General features: G+C 38.0%; 1 protein-coding gene across 1 annotated transcript; it reads left to right on the top strand.

Annotated features, from left to right (window-relative positions):
- The first annotated feature begins 7,097 nt into the window (after window positions 1–7,097).
- LOC109005375 (protein COFACTOR ASSEMBLY OF COMPLEX C SUBUNIT B CCB3, chloroplastic) lies at window positions 7,098–13,474 on the top strand. The gene is made up of 3 exons (XM_018984298.2): window positions 7,098–7,277; window positions 7,426–7,469; window positions 12,712–13,474. Exons 1-3 carry the CDS (start codon window positions 7,235–7,237, stop codon window positions 13,252–13,254), a joined length of 630 nt encoding a protein of 209 aa, XP_018839843.1. The 5' UTR covers window positions 7,098–7,234; the 3' UTR covers window positions 13,255–13,474.
- The last annotated feature ends 724 nt before the right edge of the window (window positions 13,475–14,198 follow it).

Below are 14,198 nucleotides of genomic sequence, written 5' to 3'. Positions count from 1 at the left end.
CTCAAATATCACTACATTGAATTAAAAAGTAGCTGACCATCAGAAAGATATAAGAAATAGTTATAACTAATGGGAACAAATTCTTGCAAAATGATTCTGAAGGCCATTCTTGAACTGATGTACATTAAAGGCCATTCTTGCAAAATTCAACACCTGAAGAGCTTCAACCAAAAATACAGTTGACTCATATATATAACAGATCAATTAATACTAGTTTTAGACATCTTAACTTTCACTGGATTAACCAGTCAATCAAGGCCATAAAAATAAGTCAATGTTTACAAATAGGGAAGTGCTATAGGAGGGAAGCCCATATTGCCTTCAGAATGTTCATAACAAATCTTTGTGCCTAACTACAACATGTATACATATTTTTGGTTCTCAACAAAATATTAAAAACAATTCCATGCTACTGTAAATTTCTCCAATTCATCTTTCCAAAATTTGGAAGCAAAGACTCTTCATCCACTAATATTAGGGGCTCATAATTACCCGAAAACTTACCTATCTACTAGGACATTACTACAACAAATCAATTAAAGGCTGATATAAACAAGGAATCTGGGATATGATAATGGCTAATTAAAACTTCCTCATATCCAACCACTTCGATTTCATATCCCTTACTCAAGTTATCATAACATGATCCCACTAGTTTAAGACCTCCCAAGACACATTCAAATATTTTCGGTTCACATATTTGAAATTGAGTATTGCCACGTGGTTTACAACCTCACCTTAGGAGCCATTGAACAAGATTAATGGAGCCCTCAAACTAAAACTCTAGTATCATTTTTCACATAAAACATACAATACCACTGAAACCAACCATATAAAATCCACCATATTTCTAATTGATACAAAGCCACCTGAAACAATACATACTTGTTGTCATATATATATATTTGCTTTATTTTTGTTGCCCTATAATTCATACAAAGCCACCTGAAACAATACATACCTGAAACATTTTCCCAGCCAACTACATCTATCTAAAGTGCACCATATGTTCATTTGCATTATCAAATTTTATTAATTTCTAATATTATTTTTATAAGATATGAAATGAGAATACTACAACAAATTTGGCATTTTCTCACAAAATTTTTTTCCAAGACAAAACCATGGTGTAAAATACTTAGCTAATCACAGATGGAAAATGAATTGGCTTGTTGCAACGACTCACGACGGACCATTGAGAGTCGGTGGAAAACAACCATTTTGAGACGAAATATGTCACCGCAACAAATAATCCCCACATATTACACAGGATGTAAAATGTGAGAACAAATTTGGACAAAATTGATGGTGGGAACAAATTATCTTTGGGTCCTACGATTTTCGCCGTAAAATTGATTTTCTCTTCAGACCAAATCTCCTAAATTTTTCCTTCGCCTCTGTGGATCCTCCATGTTTACAATATAATTTGAGATAAGTAAAGCATCTTTAGCCAACCTATGTGCCACTTTGTTTGCCTCTCTTCTAACATGCCTAACTAACCACTCCAAAAAATGTACTAGCAGAGCTTGAGTATCCTTAACAATCATGGAGGAAGCAGACTCCTCTTGGTCCTTGGCCAACAATGCTCTGGTAACTTGTTGAGAATCTCCCTCAATTATCACTCGGGATAAACCCAGTTGAATTCCCAGCTTGGTTGCTTCGAAATCCCCACATGCCTATGCTAGTAAAGGGTCAGGGAACAGTGGCCTATTCATCCTTAAGGCAGCAATCATCAAGTCTCTGTGATCTCTTACAACCAACCCAAGTCCAATTTTGCAGTTAGTCTTACGGCTGCATCCCAGTTGATTTTGTAGGAGCTCACTGGAGGAGCAGTCCATTTCTCTTTAATATGTTCTACAGTTTGCAACCTTGCTCTCGAGCCATTAATGGCCTCCAACCCACCTAACTCACCATGAGCTTGATTCAAAATACTTGAGGGATGACTGAACTCCTTTTGGAAAATAAACTTGTTTCTTCTCTGCTAGAGGAGTTTCTAGATCACAACAAACTCATCAAGGATATCCAAATTAGCACTTTTGCACAATTGGAACCACAATTCCTTGAATGATATGGGAGTAAAGGACTTCTTCTGTAGGAACCTCGAGCACTGTCCCCAGACATCTTGGGTTGTAGGTCAATCCCAAGTAATGTGGCAAACAAATTCTGCCTCTCTTAAGCATATAGGGCACAAGGGCTCTTCAACAATTTTCCTTCGCATAGGTTCAGTAGGGTGGGGAGCCCATTCCTGCAAACTCTCCACATGAAGAAGTTCTTTGTGGCAGGGATGACTTGGAGTCTCTAGATAGTATTCCACCCCTCTGCACTCTCCAAATTGTTAGAGGATTGAGCCTGAGCTTGGTCCATCCACTCTTTGTGCAAGTGGTAGGCTCTTCTGACAGAGAACTGGCCCTTAGCACCATGTCTCTAGATTAGTCTGCCAGGTTGGTTAGACTGGCTTAGTGGGATTTGTTTTATCAATCTAGCTTCCTCCTCACTAAACATGCCTTCAATAAGTGCTTGGTTCCATGTCCTTGTGGCAAGATTAATCAGGGAACTTACAGTTGCTTGAGCATCCCCCTTGCACTGCACTTGTCACTCTGCTTGAGTAAGTTTGAGGGAGCCACTTGTCCCCCCAAATCTAAACGTTGCAACCATTGCCTATTCTCCAAATTGATCCCTTGTCCACCAAGGATTTTGCTACCAACAAACTCCTCCAGATGAAAGAGGTTCTGTTACCTGCTTTTGCTTCCCAGAAAGAGGAATGAAGGAAGTATTTTATTTTCATAACCTTTGATGCTAGAGATTGAGGTTGCTGAATGATGCGCTAGACTTTTTTAGCCAACATTGCAATATTGAAACTCACAATGTCCCTAACGCCCAGCCTTCCACATTTCTTCAATTTCCCCATGGTGGACCATGATATCTAGTGCACATTTCTTTCCCGCTCATACTGACCCCACTAGAAGTTATGCATGATTCTATTCATCTGGTTAATAAGGGAATGGGGTAACTTGAATACCCCTATGCAGTAGGTAGGTAAGGCATGTACCACTACTTTTAGAAGGATTTCTTTTCCAGCTTGTGAGAGAGACTTAATCTTGAAATTGTTGACTTTCTTGTTCATTTTGTCGAGGATACTTCTGAAAGACCCAACCTTTGATCTCCTAACCATGGCAGGAAGGCCTAGATAAAGTTCATAGGATAAGGTGGATCTAATGCCTGGTATCTGGAGGACAAGTTCTTGGGTGGCCTTAGGGTTGTTCCTGCTGAATTGGATGGATGTCTTAGCTTTGTTCAATCTCTAACCCGAAGTATTTTCATACATAGATAGTATGTGAATCATTCTTCTCCACTCAGCTTCATTGGCCTTGCAAAAAGTAGACTGTGATATGCAAAGAACAAATGATTAATGAGTAATCTACCTCTAGCCATTGGGATGCCCGAGATGGAGCCTTTTTCCTCAGCCTGGTTCAACATGGTACACAAGACTTCAGCACATAAGATGAACAAGAAGGGGGACAGTGGGTCCCCCTGCCTCAGTCCTCTAGAGGGAGATAATTTTTCTTTGGAGACCCATTAATGAGAATTGATTATGAAACTGATTCTATACACCTCATGGTCAGGTCAATCCAGTCCCTTGGAAAGCCCAACTTAAGCATCACAACCTTGAGAAACTCCCATTCTATACAGTCATAAGCTTTACTCATGTCAAACTTCAAGGCCATGCGTCCAACCTTCCCAACCAGCTTGTTGTTCATTGAGTGTAAAGCCTCAAAGGCCATTATCACATTATCTGAAATCAGTCTACCTGGCACAAAGACAGACTATGTGGGGGATATAATATCTGATAAGATCCTCTAGAGTCTGTTGGCAATATTTTTAGAGATAATCTTGTAGAAGACATTGCACAGGCTGATAGGTCTGTAGTCAGTAACCAGTGTAGGGGACTTAACCTTAGGAATTAATACAATAAAAGTCTCATTGAGTTTCTCAAGTTTACCTCCAGAGTTTAGAACAAATAAGGTTGCAGCGCAAACATCCTTTCCTATCGATTTCCAGTGGTGATGGTAGAAGGCTTGGAGAAACCCATCTGGACCAGGAGATGTGAGAGGGCTCATTTGAAAGATGACCTCTTCCACTTCTTGTTCAGTAAAGCTCTTAGATAGCATAGAGCACATATCCCTTGTGACCCTGGCTTCCAAGCTGCCCAAGCATTCTGAGATTCCCATAGGGCCAGATGAAGTGAAAAGGTCCTAAAAATAAATTTGAAATAAGTTAGTAATGTCGTCTTGAGAATCAGCTACATGCTCACCCTCATCTTTGATGCACTTTATGAGTTTGTCTTCCTTATTTGGTTGGCACAGTGATGGAAAAATTTTGTGTTTCTGTCACCATCCTTGAGCCATGATTGTTTGGCCCTTTATTTCCAATTCATTCTTCCTCCTCTAGCATTTTATCAATTTCAACTTGACTACTTTTGATTTCCTCTCCGAGGGACCCTGAGTTAGACCGTCGCTGTTCATCTAACTTCTTAAGATTTTGGTTAAGTTGTCTCTTAAACTTCCCAAAAGCCCTTCTACTCCACTCAACTAATCTTTGTTTACAAACCTCAAGGGAACCCATTGTCCTATCCAGATTATTTGAAAAGAGTAAGGGCCTCCTCCATGCCTCCTCCGCCATCCTCTTGCAGTTCTCCCTCGAGGACCATTTGGCCTCATACCTGAAAAGCATGTGCCTCTTGAGGGTCATTGGGCACTTTGAGTCCATAAATATCAGGATAAGTTTGTGATCAGAAGAAATAACAGGCTCCACCTCCACTGAGTGTGCCATCCAGTATTTACATCATTGTGCATTAGCAAAGCCTCTATTATGTCTTTCCTTTGTGAATTGTGCTCCCATCCTATTTTTACTCCATGTGAATATGTCCTCTTTATAGCCAAGATCACACAACTCACAATTAGCCACGCCATCTGGTTGGGTGGTTTTAGAGCCTTTAACAATCTCCATGAGTCACTCCTTTCTCTGGTATATGGAGATCCATAAAAACCAATTAGAACCCAAGCCTTGTTAGCTGAGCCCTCTTTGAGTTTTAGGGAAATATGGCTTTGTGAGTAGGAATCCAATTCCACACTGACCTCATCCTTCCATAGGAAATCCAAGCCGCCACTCCTGTCCCTGTTATCCACCACAAAGCTATTTTCATAACCCACACAATTTCTTATGTTCTCTACTCTCTCTCTTCCATATTTGTTTCAATGAGGAAGATGAGGGAGAGGCACTTAGACTTCACTAGTCGGCAACCACATGATACTGACACTTTTGGACAAGCTTGAGAAATGAGAGAGAAGGACTTGTCATGTGCTCTCCTATTCCATTTTGCTTTCTGGCGTGTCTCAACTAACTCTTTTATATGCTGATTCAAAAAATTATCTAGAGAGGATATTTGACTCTTTAAACAACCACCTAAGGAGGAGGGGATCACTTTTGTATTGTTTCCAAATTTGGCTTCTACCCTGCCATCTTTACTACAATATTTCTGATTTGGAAATGCCTCTTCCCTTGGGCCCTTTGAGGACTGAGCCTGCTTGTTCAGGTCCAATCCTGCAAGATTTGCAGCTTTACTATGATTCCCAAAATCCCGCTGACATTCAGCCTGCAGCCCACCCTTTGGGTCTAGTTTCCTTGAATCACTCCTGATTTCCTAGTTGTCCTTGTTTGACTCCATCCCTGAACTACCACTAGGTTGATAATGTGGGGAAGTCTGGAATGAGTCACCACCATAGTGTTTAAACTCGGGACCACTCATCTTCGCAGGTGAGGCCCTTAACCAAGGTCCAAACTGATTGTTTGCTTTTAGCTTATTATAACGAGAAGAACCAGAGCAATAGGATGAGTGTTTTATAGAACTACAATCTAAGCAGAAAGACGGTAATCTTTCATACTTAAAAGGGATCCAACGTTGCACCTTATCGACTGTTAAGAATCTTCCTCTCATGAGAGGTTTTGTAATGTTTACTACCACTCTGGCCCTCAGAACACTTCCCTAGCCACACCTCTCCTCGTCTGTCTCCACTTCAACGACCTTTTCCATTCCTGAAAATAGCATACCCCCAATCTCTTTGGTTATGCTGGCCATTGACATGTTGCGTGCTTGAACCCAGAAGAGTTCCTCAGTGAACGTAATATCTTTCAATGGGACTTGGTTGTCAATCTCCTATAGGCAAACTAGGGCTCTATCAAAAGTCCATGGTCTTCCCGCTGAGACCCTAGCTCTGTCATGTTCATGCTGGAACTCCACTAATACCCTGCTGGGCCCCCACTTCCTTTAATTGTAACCACCCTTCAGGCCTCCATACCTTGGTCATGGTATCCTTGAAAGCCTGTCTATTCACCACCCTATCCGTATTGATCAACATCAGAAGGCACCTTTTTCCTTTTTGACTAACTGCTCTAACACCTCACTCTCCACCCTCATCGTGTCAGCCTCCTGTTCTGAGAGAGTAAGACCCTCCCATTGCTTGTGAAGGTCATCTTCCATGTCTTTAGCACTCAACAGACCACGTCTTAAGATTCCTCTTTGTTGAAAGCAAAGACTCACCTCACCTCACCTCACCGAGAGAGGTCTCGCATTTCACTTTTGAATCTTCCATAAAATATAATAACTTAACTTTATAGGGTTGTAATTTTAGATTTTACAACTTAGTATGTAGAAAGGATTGAGTTGTAAAAACGGTTTACTGTTTATCATTTTTCAAATGGGGGAATGTTTGTAAAATGATGATAATCTTCTAATATTATTTCTTAAAAAAAATATTTTCTTTAAAAAAAAATAATATTTGTAATCATAGAGTGCGCAAGAGCTACGTGCATATTTATTTTGAAAAAAATAAATAAATATGAGATCTATATAAAAAAATTAAATTTTTAATAATGTATTCAACTATTTTTCAAAAAGAATATATGATGTTTTCGTAGCTTATAATTGTATCTAATATTACTATTTATTTATTAACACAATTTTAAGAAAATGTGTTTATATTGTTTATGTGCTCTCTTTCGTGTATCTTTTTCGGAACGTCTCTTTCCTATTCTATGCGAATCAAACGGATGTAAGTTGTCTAGAGCTCAACCCGCTTCATACCCAAACCCGCTCGAATATACTGGGGTACTTACACCTAAGAGAGAGATAACGTCCCCTCCACCCCTCGCTCTCGAACTCTTTCTGGACGCTAAAATGGCGACTTCTGCTCACCTTTTCAATCACGTTCAAATCAAAGGTATTTATCCGTTGTTTTATCACTTTTTGCCTTTCCGTTCTGCGAATTCTGCCTTATTATGTTCCTAACATTTTAGTGGTTTCAATTAGCTTCCACAGTCGGTTTTTCATGTCTTTTATTTTTGAGTTGTGTCATCAATTTTTCCTAGGATGGCCGGCACTGTTATCTAATCGAGGAAATTTCCATATTTCTGTAAGTGCCAGGATTTTTTTTCTTCTTTTATTTCCCTTGTCATACTTTGTATAAATTTGTGAGGAGTCTTCTAGAAATGGATATAAGAGAAAAGGTAACAAGATAGAGCTATTATGCAGAGTTTCAGTCTTTCCTTATTTATTTCCAGCTTCCGCGAATGGAGCCTGTCCTTAGTAATGTTATGAACCCACTAGGTAGAACTCACCCTTGAAAACTAGCTTATAAATCATCAACTAATCCCATACTTAGTCAATGTGGAATCGTAACAGTAATTTGTTTACAACTTATCTGATTGAACTCAAACTTCAAATGGGCATGCTTTTTTGTTTATAGTTTCACTGAGGATACATTACACTAGCTGTAGCTCGAGTTTTCATCCCTAGGCTTTGTGCTAAGCCGATTTGGTATCAAAACGCAGCTTTTGCCAAAAAAATTATATAAAACTAGCGTAAATAGATAATTGTTGAACTGCCAATTTGAATTGCATGTTGTTCTTGATTCTGCCTTTGCATGGTTTATAAGTTGTTTCATTCTGCTAAGCAGATGTGGTGAAATTTTCTATGAACTTCTTAATTTGCATCAATGTCACTGATAAAAAAAATTGCATCGTGGTGAGTGATTACTACTTTATTTTCAATTCCATAAGTCAAGTTTTTATGGATGTCTAGTAATATGAATATACGAATATATTTATCTACTCCTTTTGTCCTCTAGTTTTTTAGGGTCTTTCATATTTATATTTGTGAACCGTAGGCCCCGTTTGGATGTTGGGATTTCTCATCTCATCTCAACATCCAAACATCACTCAAACACAAATACTTTTTAATTTCAAATCTTAAACTTTTTCATCTAATCATTATAACTTTCCCATACTTCCACACAAAACACAAAAATCAATTTTTTCAAATCTCCAAACAAAAATAATATTCTAACAAGATTTTAACTTTATAATATTTTTATTTAACTTTTTCTCTCTTTTCCCAAAATCCCACAAAATACCTTAACTCAAACCATTTCACTACTATTCACAAACCATTTCACTACCATTCACAGATTTTTCATCTCATCTCATCTCAACATCCACACAAATTACTAAATTTCACCTTCCACTATAATTTTCATTTTATTGGCATTGGGTGTCGGGAGCAAAGTCCTGACTAATCCCAGGGGTGTACAGGCTCTCTGCAAGGAGTTTCCCGCAAATGCATCTAGGGTAATTTAGGGGGAATTTCCCCCAATCCGATGGTCCCTATAAATTGCTTACACCCAAGTGGTCAAACCCCTGTGGGTTACTTTCCGTTATAATTCTTTCAGGCTTTCTTTGTTTCTTCTTGTTTTACCTCATGTGTTCCCCAACATAGTATTATTCATTTGGAAAATTGTAATGTAAAATTATGGTTGCTTCATAGTCAGCTCAATGTAAACCTATGGGTTTGACTTATGAGGACAAAAATATAGGTCCTGATGTAAGACACTAAATGATGCTTCCAATACTACTACTGAAAACTGAAAGCTAAACCATAAGGATCAAATGCAGAATATCGTGATCAATATTTGCAATTTTTTCTAGAGAAATGATGACTTATGTTGTTCAATTTCTCAATAGCGTATTCTTAAGTTGTGGCTTGTAACGTTTTTCCTTAATAGATGGAAGATTATTTCGTGATAAATGAGTTTTAGCAAGACATCACATAAAATTCTCTTTAAAAAAAACAAAAAATTTTTGCTATGTTGAATAGTGCCGAAGGAAGCGAAAAACTCGTGTACAATTAAGCTTATATAGGTAGGGCATGAGGATAAAATAGGCTTAGGAAATCTTGTAAAATACACAATCAAGCAAATTAACTCAACCACAGGTCCTACCGCATCTGGCGAAATCCTCTAAAAATGTTGCTCAACAAAGGATTCTATGTGTCTAGTGAATTCTATATTGCAAGTGTTGGCCAGCTGAAGGGTGCATGGAAGGTCTAGCATAATCAATTTGACATCTGACTAAATTTCTGTTCAAACTCGATCAGCAGGTGTCTTATGGGAGGTGAAATGTTTTTACATTAGCAATATCCCCTTTTGGGATTGAGAACAAACATAAATAGAAATGCCCATATACCAGCAAAAATCAAAATATCAATCGAAAAAGGATATCATGATGTCAATAAATACATCAGATCAAATTAGTTATTTATTTTTTATTTTTTATTTTTTTTGTCACTGAGTGTCTGGGACTAGCATCCCTACTAATCCCGGGGGTGCATAGGCCCTCGGTAAAGAGTTTCCTGCAAGTGCACATCGGATAATTCAAGAGAAAAATCTCCTAGTCCGATGGCCTGTAGAGATTGTTTGCACCCAAGAAGATTTGAACCTTAGCCTAGGGGGAGCATACCCCTTAAGCCCAAGGCCTTTACCACTTGAGCCAACCCCTAGGGGTTTCAGATCAAATTATACATGAAGAAATATTAGAACAAAAAATATACATTGGTACACCAATTGTCAGCTCTCAGCTCTCCTCTATTTTACTCCTCTGTACAAATCATGGTTCCCCCTTTTGGTCACAAAATGACAGGGTACAATCCAACAATATTAATCATCAGCATCAGCAAAATCAACGTCAATAGTATTTCCATTAGCCTCCTACTGGTCATGAATGTTATGAACATCTTGGTTTAGTCGAACAAGTGACTGCTCCATATTATACTAGCTGCTTCAAACTAATTAGCCTCTGGTCCATACAAGCCAAAACATCCATTCGAGAGTCACTGATGCAGGTCTCGTAGAAGAAGATGAGCCAGTAGAACTTGATGGAGGCATCTTAGGTGTAGGATCAAGTGTGATCTCCTTGTCCTGTGTTGTAGCCTTGGGCGGTACTTGCTCCAAAGATATGAAAGACTCAGCTCAAGGGTGATATACCTAATAGCTGGTGGATGTCTATCTTGGTGATTGCCATGAGGAAGAGGGACCTGATGTGCTAGAGCTATCTGGATGTAAGATATTGAAATGGAAGGCAAGCGTATGTAATGTTTCTATGAAAATCTTCTAGAATGACCATGACCTTATAGAAATCTATTCCAAATTCTATAGAAACATCCATCAGCAAGCCATAAAGGAATCTAGCACTAGGCAGCCCAATGTCACTGATGTATCAAATGGAGTATGGGTTATAAAACATTACATGGCACGTTGCAAAAGTATTGTCTGAAAATTTGGAAGTAAAAATAATATGAGTACATGGAGAACCAAGATGTGTCACAACGACAAATGAGTAGCCATGATGGGTTTGGTAGGATGGCTTGGATCATGCAGCTTACTCTATGCATAATCAACCCTGGGAACCCTGGGGAGAAAATACCTGATTGGATGTGACCCCGATTGCTTTAATCTGGCTTTAATCTTCACTTTTCTTTCCCGATTGAGTTACTATGGATTCAAATTATTGTTCAAGTTCATTCAAAGTTTTGATTTCCATCACAAGTTTCATTCAATCTTCATGAAGTGATTTCTACATCTTAGGTGTTTGGTACTCTAGAGATTCTAATGTTGACCTCGGTGGCTATTCTAATGTGGATTAGGCTTTTAATGCTGGTAATAGATAGGCAGAAATCTTGTGGCTTGGATGAATAAGAAACAAAACTCAATATCCTTGCCTATGGTCGAGGCATAATACATACCAGTGGGAAGCTGCTACACTCAATTGCTTTGGAGGAAGTAAATGTTGAGTAACCATGTCTATCTGTTTTTACAACACACGTGGCATCAATATTTTTAAAAATCCCATTCGACACTCTAGGATTAAGCATATAGATGTACAGCATCAGTTGATTAGTGAACTGGTGGAGACGCAAGACTTTTCTCTTGATCATGTCCACACTCATTGTCATATATGTTTAGATGCACAATTCACAGTAATTTAGGCATTGACTGGTTTTCAGGAAAAAAGCAATTTACACTAACTCATTAAGGGACCAATTAGTGGATCAATTCGAAACCAAATTGACAGCGTCAATGTGTTTAACTGCATCAAATCTTGTTTATGTCGATGCAATAATTATACATATTCAACTTGGAAGTTAAAATGAGAAACCAAAAGTGCAATATATAATTTTTAAAGTAAACCTTGTTAGATGGATTAGTAGATGAAAAGGGAAGAGAAAACTGTTTTAGTTGATCATTAGTTACTTTTGTTTTCACTAATGATCAACTAAAACAGTTTTCTTTTGTCTTCACTAATGATCATTAGTTACTTTGTGTCTTCATAACCCCTAGGGGTTGGCTCAAATGGTGAAGACCTTGGGCTTGGGGGTATGCTCCCCCCAGGTCTAAGGTTCAAATCCCCGTGGGTGTAAACAATCTCTAGGGGCCATCAGACTGGGTGATTTTCCCATTGAATTACCTGGGGTGCACTTGCGGAAAACTTCTTATTGAGGGCCTGTGCACCCCCGAGATTAGTCGAGACACTGTTCCCGGACACCCAGTGCCAATAAAAAAAAAAGTTACTTTTGTCTTCACATGACCTTATAATAGTTATGTAGAAAAACAACACACAAAGATTACTGGACTTTTTTGAGCTGTTATCCGAAGCTTGTATGGAGTCTGGGACCATATTGTTTCGCCTTGTATCAATAATTTAAGATCATGCAAAATTAGCTACTTTATTTGTTGCTTGGTTGCTTATGGAAGCAAACTGTAATTGATTTCAAATCTAGTGTCCATTTGATTTCATGAAAAGTCTTAAGGGTTTTATTATTGGGATGGCCTTTGGTTTCATGATGACTTTATCTCAATTTATTGACCATCGTCTCATACTGTAACTTTATTTTAAGACACAGAAATGCTGGGATTTTTGCAGTCCCCTAGTGTACCTTCACATTACAAAGAAATTGCAGAAGTATGTCTGCTTGTTTTCCCTCAAACAAAACTTGTAGTTTCAATGATTTATGGCTATTTGATCCTGGATGCTCCTTGACTTTGGTACCTGTGAAAAGAATAAGAAAAAAGAAAAAGAGGCAAGGATCCCATCCTGCTTGCTTGGCAGTTTCTAGCACTGTTAACTGAACTTTTGTGAGGCATATAAAGTGTTTTCTTTCACCAGATATATACCCATTGTGGCTGTTACGAACCACAAGGGCAAGATGCCCATGGTTGGACATTGAAGGTTGATACATCCCCAAATGTTAAAAAAAGAAGATCACTGTCCTTTTTCAGGCTGCTTGTAATCGAATTCCTATCCATATAACTTCTCTTGTGGCAGGAACACTTCAGGAGCCTGACCAAAAGAAAGTCAAATCGGGTTTCACAACTTGCTCGATGTAGCTCGTGTTTTATGAAAGTTGTGGCTTTCCCCAGCAATCAATTGTCACAAATAGATGCTTCTCTTTCAGGAGAGCCATCCGATGTACACACAGTTGCAGAACTTCTCAAGATCAGCATGCCAGAGACGTCATCATCGAATGCTGGTATAGATTTTATGCAGAGATTGATATTAGCTGACTTGGACCCCGCTTCAGCAAAACTCGCCATCGCATTTCTAGGCCCCTTTCTTCCAGCATTTGGCTTTCTGTTCATTTTGAGAATAGTGATGTCCTGGTATCCAAAGCTTCCTGTTGGAAAGTTCCCTTATGTAATAGCCTATGCTCCCACTGAGCCACTTCTCATCCCTACCCGAAAGCTGATACCACCCCTTGGCGGAGTTGATGTAACTCCTGTGGTCTGGTTCGGATTGATCAGTTTTCTTAATGAAATATTGGTGGGCCCACAAGGGCTTCTTGTCCTTCTTTCTCAACAAGTTAGCTGACATTTTTGAAAGATGTAGGAATGAAGAATGCTTATATATTGAAATACTTTTCTCTGCTGTGAAGTGAAATGAGGGAGTTTTCCACCTTTTGGAGTACAGTACTAGGAAGTGTTTTTTGTTTCTTATCCATTTATACGTACTCTAGTGGTTTCCAATGTTGGGTTTAAATTGTACTTTAATAAACCATTTTGTAAATCAAATGCTTTATCCTTTTTAATTAGATTTTGTGAAGAGAAATGATATTTGTAATCGTAGAGTGTGCAATTGTCGTACAATCAATTTTAAAAAATAAGTAAATGCGGAATTTATAAGGAAAAAAATTAAATTTTTTAATAGTGAATTTTAATTTTTTTCAAAGTGATTGCCTAGTCTTACGCACTCTACGACTATGTAATATTACTTGTGAAGAGAAATGTTTTCAGTTATAAACTACAAGAATTATTTTATGTTCTCGTAATATATGTGGAGAATTAGAAATGACTTATGGGAGTTTTCTTTCAAGTTTAGTTTAGTTTTGTTTTTTGGTGACGGATTTAAATACATTTTTAATTATTCTCAAGTGAAATTCAAAAATTCAGTGAACACTCGTATTCATCCCTGATTATCAATTGTTACTGAAAAGATTTGCTTGGCACTCCACATTAAATTCTATATTTTAGTAAAAGAAAATGTTGCATACTTCATTTTCATTCTATCTCATTATGATAAGGTGACATTGTCTATCGATATTTGATTTTTTTTAATAAGAGATGATCAAAGATAATGGAAGTGTCACATTTACATGGTGAGATGAGAATAGAATAGGAGTGTAGTATATAGTATGTGTCCATAATTGGTAATTTACGTTTAAAAATAATTTGAAAGGTTATGTCAATAAATTTGGAATTAAATATTAAAATAGTTTATGTGGTTTTCCTCCAAGAATTCCGAGTTTTTATTTTGAA

The sequence above is a fragment of the Juglans regia genome, chromosome 3 (assembly GCF_001411555.2).
Source record: "Juglans regia cultivar Chandler chromosome 3, Walnut 2.0, whole genome shotgun sequence".
NCBI classification, from domain to species: Eukaryota; Viridiplantae; Streptophyta; class Magnoliopsida; order Fagales; family Juglandaceae; genus Juglans; species Juglans regia.
Note: the sequence above shows the minus strand (reverse complement) of the source record. Positions and strands in the feature narration are given on the sequence as shown.